Source organism: Desmodus rotundus, chromosome 2 (genome assembly GCF_022682495.2).
Source record: "Desmodus rotundus isolate HL8 chromosome 2, HLdesRot8A.1, whole genome shotgun sequence".
NCBI classification, from domain to species: Eukaryota; Metazoa; Chordata; class Mammalia; order Chiroptera; family Phyllostomidae; genus Desmodus; species Desmodus rotundus.
Window position 1 is genome coordinate 42,915,221 of NC_071388.1, and position 16,216 is coordinate 42,931,436.

The 16,216-nt window shown below is 46.9% G+C and overlaps 1 protein-coding gene across 1 annotated transcript; it reads left to right on the forward strand.

Annotated features, from left to right (window-relative positions):
- The first annotated feature begins 1,931 nt into the window (after nucleotides 1–1,931).
- On the forward strand, nucleotides 1,932–13,018 carry PSMD2 (proteasome 26S subunit ubiquitin receptor, non-ATPase 2). Its single transcript, XM_024564204.3, has 21 exons — nucleotides 1,932–2,138; nucleotides 2,583–2,639; nucleotides 3,216–3,380; nucleotides 4,167–4,288; nucleotides 4,467–4,691; nucleotides 5,004–5,162; nucleotides 5,301–5,445; nucleotides 5,818–5,878; nucleotides 6,128–6,274; nucleotides 6,442–6,548; nucleotides 6,744–6,871; nucleotides 7,079–7,166; nucleotides 10,020–10,182; nucleotides 10,312–10,413; nucleotides 10,596–10,741; nucleotides 11,001–11,084; nucleotides 11,302–11,470; nucleotides 11,563–11,657; nucleotides 11,856–11,982; nucleotides 12,409–12,527; nucleotides 12,677–13,018. The coding sequence occupies exons 1-21, from the start codon at nucleotides 2,004–2,006 to the stop codon at nucleotides 12,857–12,859; spliced, it is 2,727 nt and encodes a 908-aa protein (XP_024419972.1). The 5' UTR covers nucleotides 1,932–2,003; the 3' UTR covers nucleotides 12,860–13,018.
- Nucleotides 13,019–16,216: the final 3,198 nt, after the last annotated feature.

The following is a 16,216-nucleotide window of genomic DNA, read 5'->3' on the forward strand; positions in this document are numbered from 1 at the left end:
GGGCAGCATGGCAGGCATGTGGATGCAGTTTGAAGGAAGGTGGTAGGAAGGGACAGGTGATGGGACAGCTCTGATTGGAGAGCAATTCAGCCACAAGGTTGGGAGTTTGGCCAAATGGTAGGAAGGAGTGCTTCTGGGAAGGCAATCTGATGGAAATGAAGCTTGAGTCAGGACATTCGTGTTACCATGGGGCCTTGAAATAATGGTCAGATATTTGCATTTGGCTAGAGAGGCTTGGGGGCTTGAATGCTTGGAGGTGGGGAGCAGGTAACAAGAAAGTTTACCTCAGTTAGAAAATGAACTGCCTGCTTTCCAGTTGCCCGGAACCTACCCAAACACTTTATATACATTGTCTTATATCCTTCTCGTAATAACTTGAGAGGGAGATACTTCATTACCCACATTTCGAGAGGCAGAAACCAGGCTGACAGAGGTTAGAATAATTTCCCAGTTGTCACAACTAGTGAAAGGCAGAATCTGGTTTTAAACACCAGGTTGGCTGCTCTCTAAAGCAAGTGTTTTCCCACTCACCCCCAGCTTTTTATTTTGACACATTTCAAGCCTATCAAAAAGTTGAAACATAGTACACATCAAACATTCATACGTTCTGTATCTGGAGTCACCAGCTATTAACAGCCTGTGTTTTATGCCACATCTCACCCTATCACCTCTAAGATGGGATTTGATTGGTATAAAAGACAAAAATCTGAGCTGTGATAGAAGAAAGTCATGGAAAAACAAGAGATTTAGGAGAAGTACCTTTACAGATGACTGAAGAAAGCCAGGCAACGTGTGGACAATTTGATGCTACTGTCGCTGGGGGAGTCATTGGCAACGGAAATGCAGTCATCCCCAGAATCCTAGCATTGAGTAGAAGAGCAACAAGTTTTAAAATGGGCTTCAAGCCTTTACACCTATATCTATACATATATTTAGCCAACATTCATTCAGTGTTAACCACCCTGTGCCAGTGTTTCTGTTTTGTTTTTTTCTAAACAAAGTTTCTGTGTTCTTTAATGCCCTAGAACACATAAAATAAGACTCTAGGCCAAATGGTGAGTGTTCTCACCGGATGAAAGGGAGAATTACTTCCTCTTTTCTTACCTTCTAGATACTAACACACAGCCCAAACTGAAGACGAAACTTTGAAGTTTGCCTGAAACAGTCAAGAGCTTGGAAGATTGAAAGGTCAATGTTCGAATACTAATTCGACTCCTTACTATATATGATTTCTTCTGTAAAATGGAGTCAATCCTACCAAACTCAAAAGGTTGTGAGAACGACACGTAATATTTAAAGTCAGTCCTAACACAGTGTCTGTCGCACCCGAGGAAGGCCGAAAGAGAGAGCACAAAGACCTTGTCTTGTTCTGTTTTTAGCTCCGGAACTCAGCAGTGGAGCATAAGACTTTATTTTATTTATTGAGTTCTCCTCCAAGTGGCTCCGCAGGTGGATTTAAGATGGTAGTCATATCCTCACGGTAACAGAGCACTCTCCTTCAACGTGGGGGGTGTAAATAAGGTTAATACTCCACAGTGGTGTGGGGCTACACATAGATTACACAAACTTCACACAGACCGCAGTCAAGCGTCCCGACTTCCAAGAATTGCCTCCGTTTGTCCCACCACGCAGCCTGCCCAGTGACTGGGGTGTCACTGTGGGTACTAGTCACATCGCCCCGAGGAAACCTCTGGGCGGTCTCTCAGGCGGCCGCCAGATCACCTCCCACAGCAGCGACCACACGTGAATCCCAAACTGCAGAGTCCCCTGGCGTTCGGAAAACTTCAGGTCCAGGGCAGCGCCCACGGCGCGCGGGAAGCTGGGAATTGTAGTTTTCGTGAGGCTTCCGAGGGCCGGTCGGAGACTCCCAAGCCGTGGCGTCGTTTCCGGTGGCTGACGGCCTCTGGAGGCGGAGGGGCGCAGTGGGAGAAGCGCGCGAGGCTACCTGGGAAACGGAGACGTCGGAGCGGTGCGCGCGCAGCTGGCCGGCAGTGGCGGCGGAGATGGAGGAGGGCGGCCGCGACAAGGCATCGTTGCAGACCCAGCAGTCCCCATCGACGGCCCCCGGCGGCGCGGAAGACAAGCCGGGCGGCAAGGACAGGCGGGATGCCGGGGACAAGGACAAAGAGCAGGAGCTGGTGAGGCGTGGCCCCGGGAGCCGGCGGAGGAGGCCGTGGGCTGAGTCACCCCAGTTCCACAGGCCTCGGTCCGGACTCCCAACGACCCCGCAGCGCCCAGGAGAGGGCGGATGGGGTGACCCTCCGGGCTCCTGGCACCCCGCCTCTCTGCCCCTCATCCTCCATTCCGCGCTGTCACCTCCGCCGCCCCCACCAGGCCTCACCACCGCCTCGAGAGGTGGGCCCGGGCGGATCGTTGTCACCCCATGTTTTAGAACAGCATTCAAGCAGAGACTGGTCCAGAAGCCAGGCTGCCTTCCCACCAGGGCTTCCCATTCCCGCTCTCTTTCCATGTTCACCTGTTCCTAAGGAGGGAGGCTTACTGTCTACCTGCCCCAGGGTGAATGGGAGGAGGGTATGTTTGGGATTCCTTTTCTTGATGAGTTTCTTCCTCCAACCCACCAGTCTGAGGAGGACAAACAGCTTCAGGATGAACTGGAGATGCTTGTGGAACGACTGGGGGTGAGTCATGACATGTTAAAATGAATGGGTGTGTATTTGGAGGTTTCCCCCTTGTTCACTTTATCCCATTTTGCGGCAGCAACTAAATGAGGTACAGGGAAAGATGGACTGTATGTTAGGATCAGTGTTACGATGATGCTGTGAGGGAGGAAAGCAACAGAGGATATTTGAAGCAGCATTTTATAATTTTCTCTCTGGGAGAAGCAGTTCTTGAACTCTTTTACTTATTTATTTTTAGAAAGAGGGGAAGGGAAGGAGAAAGAGTGGGAGAGGAACATCAATGTGAGGTTGCCTGTAACAGGCCCACAACTGGGGACCTGGCGGACAACCCAAGCATGTACCCTGACTGGGGATCGAACCGGTGACCCTTTGGTTTGCAGGCCTGCGCTCAATCCACTGAGCTACACCAGCCAGGGCAGTTCTTGAACTCTTAACTGGGCTCATTTGTTTTTGTGCCAGGTAGGGGAATCAAAGATGAATAAGCAGCAACTTTCCTAGGGGAGTGGTTAGACACTTCTGTATTATGACTTGAGGGATGTGACACTTTTTTTGTCTGATCTCACATCTCCTGATCAGGAAAAGGACACGTCCCTGTACCGACCAGCCCTAGAGGAACTGCGGAGGCAGATACGTTCTTCTACTACTTCCATGACTTCAGTGCCCAAGCCCCTCAAATTTCTGCGCCCACACTATGGCAAGCTGAAGGAAATATATGAGAAGATGGCCCCTGGGGAGAATAAGGTAAAACTGTTTCAGAAGCCAGTGGAGGCCTAGTCTAGGAATTCCTTTTCATGAGGACCCACGGTGCTCATGGGGGTGCTCATGAGGAGTCATGGGAAGCCTGATAGACCTGAGACCTGAGCTAGTTGAACAGAGCTTATCACAATCAAAATAACTCACATCAGAGCTGACAGGAGGGTTGCCTTCTCAGAAGACAGTTTCTGTCATTTATGTTGGACATTGGGATTTTGTTACTGTGACCTATCTTTAACTTGTATTTAACCTTAATTTTTTTCTTTCCTGATACTTCATGTACATTCAGTTGTTTTATTTTTAGAATATACCCGCAGTTCAATCACTTCTTTGCCTGTTGTAACAACCCTAATCCAGGAAGTCTTCATTTCTCACCTGAATTACTGCAGCAGCCTCCTAGCTGACTTCTTCCTTTTGTTTTTGACTTCTACACAGTTTGTCTTTCATACAGCCAGCATAGTGGTCTTTCCAGATTGTGAGTCTTTTCTGCTAAAATCTTTTCATAGTTTGTTATTGTGATTAGCATAAAACTGAGAGTCCATGTTTCTCCACTGTCCCCTTTTTACCACCCTCAGCCACGTTGGTTTAAAAGAGAGATACCAACACTAACCTGGGAGTGATCATGAGGCTTAGCTTAGATGCCATGTGTGAATCTCTCATATAGAGGCTAGTGTATAGTTAACACTTAATTTAGGGGGTAGTGACAGTGATTGTGATTAAAATGCAATACTCCCCTTACCCTGGATTTGACTTCCAAGACTGGTTTCTTTAAAGCGTTTTGCTGCTGATATCATATCTGTTTTGGCCATGACCATGAGTGGGGAGCGTGAATGCCTCAAGTATCGGCTGGTGGGCTCGCAGGAGGAATTGGCATCATGGGGTCATGAGTATGTCAGGTAAGACCTTTTTTTGGTAATCTGCAGGGGGTTCTGAGGCATAATTCTGAGTTCAGTCTTAGAGCACTGTCTGTGTTGGAGTACCAGTGTAATGGTGTTCCAACACTGAATTCCATGACCCACAAGGAAGTGCTTCCTGTGAAGCTGTACTCCACTAATGGTCTGGGCCTTTCCATAGGCATCTAGCAGGAGAAGTGGCTAAGGAGTGGCAAGAGCTGGATGACGCGGAGAAGACACAGCGGGAGCCACTGCTCACCCTGGTGAAGGAGATCGTTCCCTACAACATGGCGCACAATGCAGAGCATGAGGCCTGCGACCTGCTCATGGAAATTGAGCAGGTGGATATGCTGGAGAAGGATATTGATGAGAATGCATACGCAAAGGTCTGCCTCTATCTCACCAGGTAAGCAAGTATAGTAGGAAATGGTGGCAGGCCTACCTTCCCAGCACTTCTCTCTTAATTATGCCTCCTCTATTTTCCCAGAGCATTTGCATCAAGGGTAGCTAATAATTTATTGATGTCTGTAAGCTACTTGAGGACAGAAACATCATGTCTCCTTAGTAGTCCCAGTATTTGGCATAATGCCTGGAATGAGTGTGTGTATGTGTGTGTGTGTGTGTGTTGCATTTAGTATTTATTTTAGGCAAGTGAATTAAGTGGCATAAATGGGGATGTCTGGAACTTCTGATTCCTTTATTATTTTTGCCTTTGTAGTTGTGTGAATTATGTACCTGAGCCTGAGAACTCTGCCCTACTGCGTTGTGCTTTGGGTGTGTTCCGAAAGTTCAGTCGCTTCCCTGAAGCTCTGAGGTTGGCATTGATGCTCAATGACATGGAACTGGTAGAAGACATCTTCACCTCCTGCAAGGATGTGTATGTAGGGAAGAAGTCGGCAAAGGAAGAAATGGGTGGAGCTCATGGGTGGAGGCTTGTAGTGTCTGGTTAGGGTTTAAGGGGCTTTTCTGTGCTGTTGGTGGAAGGGGCTGAGCGGATGTGATGGCTCTTCTACAGGGTAGTGCAGAAGCAGATGGCTTTCATGCTAGGCCGGCATGGGGTGTTTCTGGAGCTGAGTGAAGATGTGGAGGAGTATGAGGACTTGACAGAGATCATGTCCAATGTGCAGCTCAATAGCAACTTCTTGGCATTAGCTCGGGAGGTGAGACTCTGCCCTTTTCTTTTTTTTTAATCTTCACTAGAGGATGTGCCCACTGACCTCAGAGGCAGAGAAACATCTATGAGAGAGAAACATTGATTGGCCACCTCCTGCACGCACCCCAACTGGGGATCAAACCCGCAGCCTTTGGTGTATGGGATGATACTCCATTCAACCAAGCCACCTGTCCAGGGCGAGACTTTGCCCTTTTCTATCAAGGCTTTCTTGATTGTGATTCTACCTGGCTTTTTATCTCTCTTAATTATTACCATGACTAGACTCTCCTTGGTTAGAATTGCCATTCAGTGGGACAGCGGGAGGGACAGCTAGGGGAGGACTGGGGGGCGAAGTTGTAACCCTCTGACTTCTCTTCAGCTGGATATCATGGAGCCCAAGGTGCCTGATGACATCTATAAAACCCACCTAGAGAACAACCGTGAGTAGCCATGTGCATGAATGTGGGCGTTGGAGGATTGTTAATTATGCTCCTTATATTAGGAATGATAGGTTGGCCCAACACTTTTATCCTGTAGAGCTCAGAAGTCCCACATAGCCTTTCTCCAGGGCACTGTTGGGAGCAAAGATAGAGGATCCTGAGAAGCCAGCTCAGAACCAGAGACCAGCCGCCATGTTCCTTTCTTGCCCTATTGAAAATTAACCTTCCTTTCCTCTCCCTCCTGTGCAGGGTTTGGGGGCAGTGGCTCTCAAGTGGACTCTGCCCGCATGAACCTGGCCTCTTCTTTTGTGAATGGCTTTGTGAATGCAGCGTTTGGCCAGGATAAGCTCCTGACTGATGATGGCAACAAATGGCTTTACAAGAACAAGGACCATGGTATAATTCAGTTTTTGTTTTATCTTTGTGTTACTTTGGTCACTCTTGTTGTCCTCCTAGGTTCCTCTGTTACCTGACAAGCAATCCCAATGCAGTTCCTTGGAAAGCTCTTTATAACAGTTTCCTCAGTGTAGGACCATTTTAAGACAGATTTTTCCTTGGTATAGGAATGTTGAGCGCAGCCGCGTCCCTTGGCATGATTCTGCTGTGGGATGTGGATGGTGGTCTCACTCAGATTGACAAGTACCTGTACTCCTCTGAGGATTATATCAAGGTTGGTCTGGGCACAGCCCACTAGCTGGGACATTCCCCTTCCTTGTTCCAGGGCCCACAGGGTCTCCCTTTCACTGGTGAGGTCTGCCTGGTTTTCAACTCCAGTTAAGGAGGGTACTGCTCTGAGGCCCATGTTGCATCTTTGTGGTGAGGAAGATAGAGCAGCCTGAGTGAAGAATCTCTTTGCCTTTTGCAGTCAGGAGCCCTCCTGGCCTGTGGCATTGTGAACTCTGGGGTCCGGAATGAGTGTGACCCTGCTCTGGCACTGCTCTCAGACTACGTTCTCCACAACAGCAACACTATGAGACTTGGTTCCATCTTTGGGTAAGGCTCATTGCTTTTCCTTCTGGGAGCGCTCCACCTGATAGCTGTGTGAAAATGGGAATTGGCCCTTGAACTACTACCATGCCTGTTAGTATTTAGCTCTTGGTGACTGTTTAAATGATGAATGAATGATCAGTCCTTTTATTGTTTCTTCCCTGTTCTATCCTTGGGTGTGTGTGGGGGACTGCATCTCCTTGGCTTTTGCAGACTAGGCTTGGCTTATGCTGGCTCCAATCGCGAAGATGTTCTAACACTGCTGCTGCCTGTGATGGGAGATTCCAAGTCCAGTATGGAGGTGAGTAGAGGTGGTTGGTCATTTAGGGGAGGTTGGGAAGGTACTCTGAGTTCTTCCATTCTCTGTGATAAATAGTGAAAAGAAGAAATGGGGTTGGGTTTGGGAGAGGGGGAAGTGTATTACTTTCCTTTCAAGGAAATCCCTTGGAACTGGGGTTCTAAGTCCCCAGTGGTGCTGCTGCTAAACTGTTAACATTTTGGTATTGAGTTCAGTCCCTTGAGATCCACAAAGAAGTACCAAACTAGAGTGGGGGAGTAACTTAGCCTAGCTTGGGGTGGGTGATTCTCACTCACTGTTTTAGTTATTGGTCAACTCTAAATTTTCTTACTTGTGCAGAGTCGGTTTAGTGATGGATAAGTATAGCATAGGCTTTAGTCAGAAAGACCTCAGTTCAAATCCTGCCATCTCGGAGGAACCAAGATGGCGGCGTAGGTAGACACACTGCGCCTCCTCGCACAACCTGAACTGACAGAGAATCGAACAGCAAGGGGGACCGACACCAAGGAAATAGAAAATAAACATTCATCCAGACTGGTAGGAGGGGCAGAGACGGGCACTGGGGTGGAGAGGACCCGCGTGGCTGTGGCGGGACTGAGACTGGCGGAGTGTGGGACAAATGGCGCAGGCAGTCCGAGCACTAGCAGACCCTGCGGCCCCACGTTTGCACAGATAAACCCAGAGGGCCGGACTCAGAGTGGTGGAGAGTGGGGCAGGCAGAGCAGCAGGTAGCACCCTGCGGCACCACATTCGCCCACAGATAAACCGGACAAACGGAGGGCAGCGAAGCAGACCGCGCAACCCAGGGCTCCAGCACGGGGAAATAAAGCCTCAAACCTCTGATTGAAAGCGCCCCTGGGGGTTGGGGCAGCAGCAAGAGAGACTCCCAGCCTCACAGAAGAGGTCGTTGGAGAGACCCACAGGGGCCTAGAGTGTGCACAGGCCCACTTACTCGGGAACCAGCACCAGAGTGACCCAGTTTGATTGTGGGTAGCGGAGTGAAAGATTGAAATCCGGAGGAGAGTGAGGCGGGCACCATTGCTCCCACTCGGCCCCTCCCCCACTTACAGCGTCACAGCGCAGCTACCAGCCTACCAGCGTTACCCCGCCCCGGTGAACACCTAAGGCTCCGCCCCTTAAAGTAACAGACGCGCCAAGACAAACAAACAAACAAAAAAATGGCCCAAATGACAGAACACTTCAAAGCTCCAGAAAAAATACAACTAAGCGACGAAGAGATAGCCAACCTATAGGATGCACAGTTCAAAGCACTGGTTATGCTCACAGACTTGGTTGAATCTGTTCAAAAAACAGATGAAAAAATGAAGCCTATGCTGAATCTGTTCGAAAAACAGATGAAAAAATGAAGCCTATGCTAAGAGAAACAAAGGAAAATGTACAGGGAACCAATAGTGATGAGAAGGAAACTGGGACTCAAATCAATGGTATGGACCAGAAGGAAGAAACAAACATCCAACCAGAAAAGAATGAAGAAACAAGAACTTGGAAAAATGAGGAGAGGCTTAGGAACCTCCAGGACACCTTGAAACGTTCCAACATCCGAATTATAGGGGTGCCAAAAGGAGAAGAGGAAGAACAAAAATTGAAAACTTATTTGAACAAATAATGAAGGAGAACTTCCCTCATCTGGCAAAGAAAATAGACTTCCGGGAAGTCCAGGAAGCTCAGAGAGTCCCAAAGAAGCTGGACCCAAGGAGGAACACACCAAGGCACATCATAATTACATTACCCAAGATTAAACGCAAGGACCTATATCCAAGATTACTGTATCCAGCAAAGCTATCATTTAGAATGGAAGGGCAGATAAAGTGCTTCTCAGATAAGGTCAAGTTAAAGAAGCTCATCATCACCAAACCCTTATTATATGAAATGTTAAAGGGAGTCACCTAAGAAAAAGATGATCAAAAATAGGAACAGTAAAAATGACAGCAAACTCACAGTTATTAACGGCCACACATAAAACAAAAACGAGAGCAAACTAGGCAAACAACTAGAACATGAGGGTTGTCAATAAGGGAGTGGGAGGGGGAGAGGGGGGGAAAGGTACAGAGAATAAGTAGCATAGATGATAGGTGGAAAATAGACAGGGGGAGGGTAAAAATAGTGTAGGAAATGTAGAAGCCAAAGAACTTATAAGTATGACCCATGGACATGAACTATGGGGGGGAATGTGGGAGGGAGGGGGGTGGGCAGGATGGAGTGGAGTGGGGGGGGAAATGGGACAACTGTAATAGCATAATCAATAAATATTAAAAAAAAAATTTAGTGAAAAAAAAAATCCTGCCATCTCTGCTTATAAGCGTTGTGATCTTGAATACATAACTTAGCCACTTTAGGTTTCCTTTTTCACAACAATAAAAGAGGAATAACAGTAGGACCTGTTTCATGGGGTTGTTGTGATTATGGTTTTTTTTTTCTTTTAAGATTTTATTTATTTTTAGAGAGAGGGGAAGAGAGGGAGAAAGAGCGAGAAATATCAATGTGTGGTTGCCTCTCGCGTGGCCCCCACTGGAGACCTGGACCGCAACCCAGGCATATGCCCTGACTGGGAATTGAACCAGCGACCTTTTGATCTGCAGCCCACACTCAATCCACTGAGCTACACCAGCCAGGGCTGATTGTAAATGTTAATAGTATGCAAAGCAGGTGGTATAGTGGCTGACACAGTAAGTAGTTGGTGAATTGTAGCTACTGTTGTTATTTTGACCTATCATCAGGAAGGGATTTTTACCCGGTGGGGTTACAGCAGGCCGTAGGAATTGGCTATCTGGAGTCAAGATAGGTAAAGGACTGATATTAACTTACTCTGTGTGACACTGATTTTCCTGTTTCTAGGTGGCAGGTGTGACTGCTCTAGCCTGTGGAATGATAGCAGTGGGATCCTGCAATGGAGATGTCACTTCCACCATCCTTCAGACCATTATGGAGAAGTCAGAGACTGAGCTCAAGGACACTTATGCCCGTTGGCTTCCTCTTGGATTGGGCCTCAATCACCTGGGTGAGGGGATGTCTCTCTATTTGGGCAAAAGACTGACAAGAAGTAGATACAACAGGGAGGGTGTATGTGTAAGTCAGGCTGTGCTGTGTGGAAGCAAGTGTCTCCTGACCCCTCAATTCTATCCTGTAGGAAAGGGAGAGGCCATTGAGGCGATTCTGGCTGCGCTGGAGGTTGTGTCAGAGCCATTCCGCAGTTTTGCCAACACTCTGGTAGATGTCTGTGCCTATGCAGGTCTGTGTCTTTGTCTTCCCAGTGACTCCTCATTTCTTTTCTGCACCTTTTTTCAGATTACTTCTTCTGGCTCAGTCATTCTGATCTGCATTAGATTGTTTAGCTTCTCCTGTTCCTGGAGTAAGCTTTTCCTTGGTGCCTTCTCATTGCTAGCCTTCCTCACTCTTACCATTCTGCTGCAGGCTCTGGGAATGTACTGAAGGTGCAGCAACTGCTCCACATCTGTAGTGAACACTTTGACTCCAAGGAAAAGGAGGAAGACAAAGACAAGAAGGAAAAAAAGGACAAGGACAAGAAGGAAGCCCCTGCTGACATGGGAGCACATCAGGTTCTATGGGCAGCTGGGCACTCTCTGAGTGAGGCTCTAAGGGGGATACGCTTGCAGGGGAGCAGGGGGAATGGTTTGGGTTTGTTTTTGAACTCCTCTGGGTATTGCTGTATATTGAAATAGCACAAGACTGGGTTCCGTACATGAGGGGTAAGGGTGTGCCCCACAGAACAGCTTTTTCTTCTTAGACAGAACTCCCGTCAAGGGTGTGTTTTTTGTTCCCTGAACTTACTGGATTCTGCTGGCTCTTCAATTGCAGGGAGTGGCTGTGTTGGGGATTGCCCTGATTGCAATGGGGGAGGAGATTGGTGCAGAGATGGCACTACGAACCTTTGGCCACCTGGTGAGTGTCGCATGGGTAGATGGGAATACACTGATTTTGATGCATGGGGTTTCCCAGAGGAGACTTTCCTAATGGGTTTCCATGGTAGAGAAGTGTTTTTTTCTGTGCCCTTTCTATAAAATTTGACTAAATCCCCTTTATCTCCCAGTCTATTCCTGTAATAAAGCTTATTTTTACTGTTTTCTGTGATGCCCTTGTTATTTCCCTTGACTACCAGCTAAGATATGGGGAGCCTACACTCCGTCGGGCTGTGCCTTTAGCACTGGCCTTAATCTCTGTTTCAAATCCACGACTCAACATCCTGGACACCCTAAGCAAGTTCTCCCATGATGCTGACCCAGAAGTTTCCTATAACTCCATTTTCGCCATGGGCATGGTGGGCAGTGGTGAGTATCGGCCAGGGAAAGATCATAAGCAGCTTGGGGGGGAGGTTTGAGGCCCTTTTTTTTCAATCCTCTGTGATGCTTGACATTTCCAGGTACCAATAATGCCCGTCTGGCTGCGATGCTGCGCCAGTTAGCGCAGTATCATGCCAAGGACCCCAACAACCTCTTCATGGTGCGCTTGGCACAGGTAACGAATAGAACTCTTTTCCTTAGAGTATGCCAAGGGACATGTCTGTGGGGGTGGAAGGGAGACGTAGTGACATGAAGGGGACCTTGAGCTCGGTCTGGAAGGAGGATGTGTGTGAGTTGGATTTCTCTGTGGCCAGGTTAGGTGATGTCTTTTCAGATGTGACTCTTCACCTCCACTTCTTTCTGTATTTTGCAGGGCCTGACACATTTAGGGAAGGGCACACTCACCCTCTGCCCCTATCACAGTGACCGGCAGCTTATGAGTCAAGTGGCCGTGGCTGGACTGCTCACTGTGCTTGTCTCTTTCCTGGATGTCCGCAACAGTGAGTTCCTATCAGGAATCTTATATGGTAGCACATGGCACCCTGTCTCCAACCCTAATAGGGCCACCTTGATCACTTAGGAGCAAGGCTTTCAGTTAGCTCTGTTCCTGAGGCTGTTATGTGATGGACTTCGTGAAACTTCTATCTCCCACACTTTTGATCTGGCTCAAAGAGATTTTCTTTTGGGAATGGAGAACTGAGCCCAATTTCTGCTCCTTAGTGATTGGAAGAAAGTGATGACCAGTTTAAGTGCTGTGGGCAGAGTAAGGTAGAGGCACCTCTGATTTATAGTAGGGTATATGAAGAGAGGAGCATGGGTTCAGCTATTTGAGTGGGGGGTTAAAGAGTCAGGGCGGGAGTGGGGGCCCTAGGTTCAGGCCAGGCCTGTCGTGATGCCTCTAACTATGCTCTGTGTTCTTCCCTCAGTCATCCTAGGCAAATCTCACTATGTATTGTATGGGCTGGTGGCTGCCATGCAGCCCCGAATGCTGGTTACATTTGATGAGGAGCTGCGGCCGTTGCCAGTGTCTGTCCGTGTGGGCCAGGTGAGGGGTTAAGCAGAGGGGAGGGCTCAGACTATATTCTAGACCTTGGAGAATGCACACATACCTGCTTCTCTGAAACTGGTGTAGGCTCTGGGTTGCTGCTGCATTCCCATCTGGAGTTCCTTCATCTCAGTTTTCTCACCCTACAGGCAGTCGATGTGGTGGGCCAGGCTGGCAAACCTAAGACCATCACAGGGTTTCAGACACACACTACCCCAGTGTTGTTGGCTCACGGGGAGCGGGCAGAATTGGCCACTGAGGAGTTTCTTCCTGTCACCCCCATTCTGGAAGGTTTTGTTATCCTTCGGAAGAACCCCAACTACGACCTCTAAGTGGCCTCCAGAAGCTCTGAGCTGCAGCTGATATGTCAATGGGCCATGTTTTCTGCTACCAGGGGTGGACACTGCTCTAGAGCTTTGGTGGAGTTGTTACCTCTTGTTCTTTTGTTACTGAGTGAGATGACTTTGTTGAATAAAAACCTTTATCCCCGAGGTCCCTTTCTGTCTGTTCTCTGGGGTATGGTGGCTAGAGGCCAGATGGGTGGAGAGTGGATGTGAGACTGCATTGTTTGTAGCAACTCTGAGCCTAGGCTAGCAGGGAGGCTGCCCTGAATGGAAAGAAGTAAACCTTTTTCCTTCTTTTTCCTGATCATTTTAAAACAGTGGTATATCTTTAAGGGCATAAACCCTTGAGATGCTGATAAATGTAATGGACCTTCTTTCTTGGAGATGCATATACACAAATTTTCACAAACTCTTACAAATAAATTTGCGAGGGACTTGTGGACTCATACACTTCCTGCCCCAACCCTGTCCGAAGCCCATCACTGCCTGCTTTTGGACTGAAGATTCCTGCTCTAAACAATTAAAAAAGAAGAAGAAGAAGAAGAAGATTCCTACTCTATGAGGCAGCAGAATTAGCCCACTCTTTCTAATTCGACTTTTTGCTGCTGAGTGAAAGGGACAGCTTGAGCTCCTGTGACCCTCTGTCACTCTTGGGAGGCTGCTGTTTGAGAGGTTTGATCATATTAACATACATTGGGCTGTCCTTACAGAAATGGTGTAAGAAAACTTGACCCTGACCTTCCTCTTAGTGTAGCGATGGGAAAGAGGTGGCCTCCTTCCTGGAATGTCGTCACTGTTGATCCGCAGAGCCGCTTCCTGGTGGTGTTGGTATGACTATAGCCATACTGACTCTTGGGGCCTAGATCCCTGTGGATGCAGTAGAGAACATGTGGCCCCAGCAGTAATTGCTAGCATTTTATCCAACACTTTCTGTGGGTTTAACCTATGAACAGTGACTGGCACTTAATAGGTCTTCTATAAATGTTGAAAGAATAATTACATTTTTCTGAGACCTCACAACAACTTTGAGAGGTAGGTATTATCTTTGTTTTGGTGAGGAATGCAAAGTTTGTAGAGGTTTAATAACTTGCTCAAGGTCACATAGTAAATGGTGGGGCCAGGATTGGAATCTAAGTCCATCAGACTCCAAACGCATAACCTTAAATTCACTATATTAATCTGTTTCTATAACCTTGGGCCCCATTGTAGTCCAAGCTCTTGGCTAGCCAGAGAAGCAGCAAGTTTGGATTGAGTGTCTCCATTGTCTTCTCTGCTCTCACTTGACAGTCTGTAAAACCTGTATAAAAAGTTGAAGCACTAAACTTGGGAGACAACAGACCTGTCTAAACCCTTTAATGGGACCCGTTGTAGTTGAGCAAGTCAGTGTGTCCGATGAACCTCTGTTATCTGTATAAGGGGGATATAATATTTGCTTTACCTGATTTTCAATGGTGGTGATGTTAAAAATAAATTTGAAAGCAATTTGTAAACTGAAAAGCAAAAGGATAATTTCCTCCCAAATCAGTGATTGTGCTTTAGGGTAAGAAATTTTCATGGTGCCTCTTAATCTTTCACATTCAATCATTCATTCAGCAAGAAATATCAATGGAGCCTTATTCTGCATTAGACGTAATTCTAGTTTGTGGGGATGCAAAAATTGAAAAATCCTCAAAAAGCTTACATGATGGAAAAGAAAACAATTGTGATATATTGTGATCAATACTGGACTGGGGAGTGAACGAGTTACCCTGGTATCATTGAAATAGGGCCTAAGTGCCTGGGTAAGTGAGGGATTTTGAGGAAACAGACCTAGAGGAAGATGAGTTTGTCCAGAGGGGAAAGGGGTAGGATATAGCTAAGGGAGTAGCAAAAGCAGAGAAGTAGAAAAGCTACTTGTTTTCTGAAACCATGGATAGTTTGGTTTGGCTAAGTGTATAGAGCCGCAGAAAGTGTGGCAGGAGACACAGTTCTAAACCTCATCAAGTTTAGAAGAGCTTTGTTGTGCTAAGAAACTTGACAGTATTTCAATCACTGAAAAGAGCAGGAAAGTGACATGATCAGCTATCTGGGTGGGAAAGTTCAAAAAGGAGGCCCAGGCAAGGGAAGTGAATGTCAGAACTAGGGCAGTAGAAATGGGGAGAGGGGGAAGGGCAGAAGAAAGATTTTTTCAGGGATAAAATCAATAGGACTGGGTTTTGATCCAAATACCAATAGGACCTGGTGTCTGATTAGATGTAGGAAGGAATGTAGGATGGAGCTCAGATTTTCTGGTTGGGCAGTATTCATTGAAACAATGTAGCAACCACATGTTTGGGGGCACGGTGGACTACTGTGTAGAGAAAGATGACACATTCCTATCTGGGCATACACAATTTCAGATGACTGTGGGGTGATAGGTGAAGATATTTTTTAGGTAGAACCTTGTTCTGACTTGAGTTCAAGAGAGTGGTTTCTGAGTTAGGAATGGATTGGCATGTAGGTAGTAATTGATTTTCATTTCTTAGTTTGCTCAGGGAGAAATAGAAGAGTAGAGAGGGGAGCCAAACATGATAAAGTCACAGCACTTGCAGAGGGTCACAGAATACTCTAGATCTGCATTTTCATTCTCACTAGAGTTCCTCCTCCATGTATCTATTTTGCTCTCCTACCATTGGAGCTTCAGTTCCTCATGTATAATGGAAATGATAATACAATTTACAGGGTCTGGCACAAATAATACCCCCCCTTTTATTACAAAAGTGTAAGCATTTACTCTAACGTAGCAATATCACACTCAAGCACAACATGGCATTTTAGGTGAAATGTTCAAATTAAAACTATAAATTATTACACCCATATTATTACCCTATCAACCACACTCAAGCAGGCCTTACTTTCTGCAGGGACCTGTATTTTATAGGCAATTGTGAGGATTGAGGTCACATAGGTTATATATACACTAAGTGGCCAGTTCATCATTGGTGCTGAGAAAATTTCTTCTGAGATTATGTGTATGCAAAGAGGTGACGTGGAGAAAACGAGAACTTTTGCTACGTATCTAGGCACTGTTTTAAGCATTTTCGCTTAAATTAACTCCTTTAATCCTCACAGTCCAATAGAGCAGATATTGTGAGAGAAAGCACGATGGTTAAAAGCTCACACTCGATCCAGACTGCCTGGTTTCAAATCGTACCATTCTTTTGTACAACCAGTATTAAATAGGTAGGTAGTAGGTAACATCACCAGGGAGTAAGGAGCACTATGTGGATTAATGCCTGGCTACCTACCTGACTCCTAGTACATAGATTTGGCTCTAGTACAGTCCCTTCTGGGGTCCCAAATCTTTGGACTAATGGGCAGCAGTTT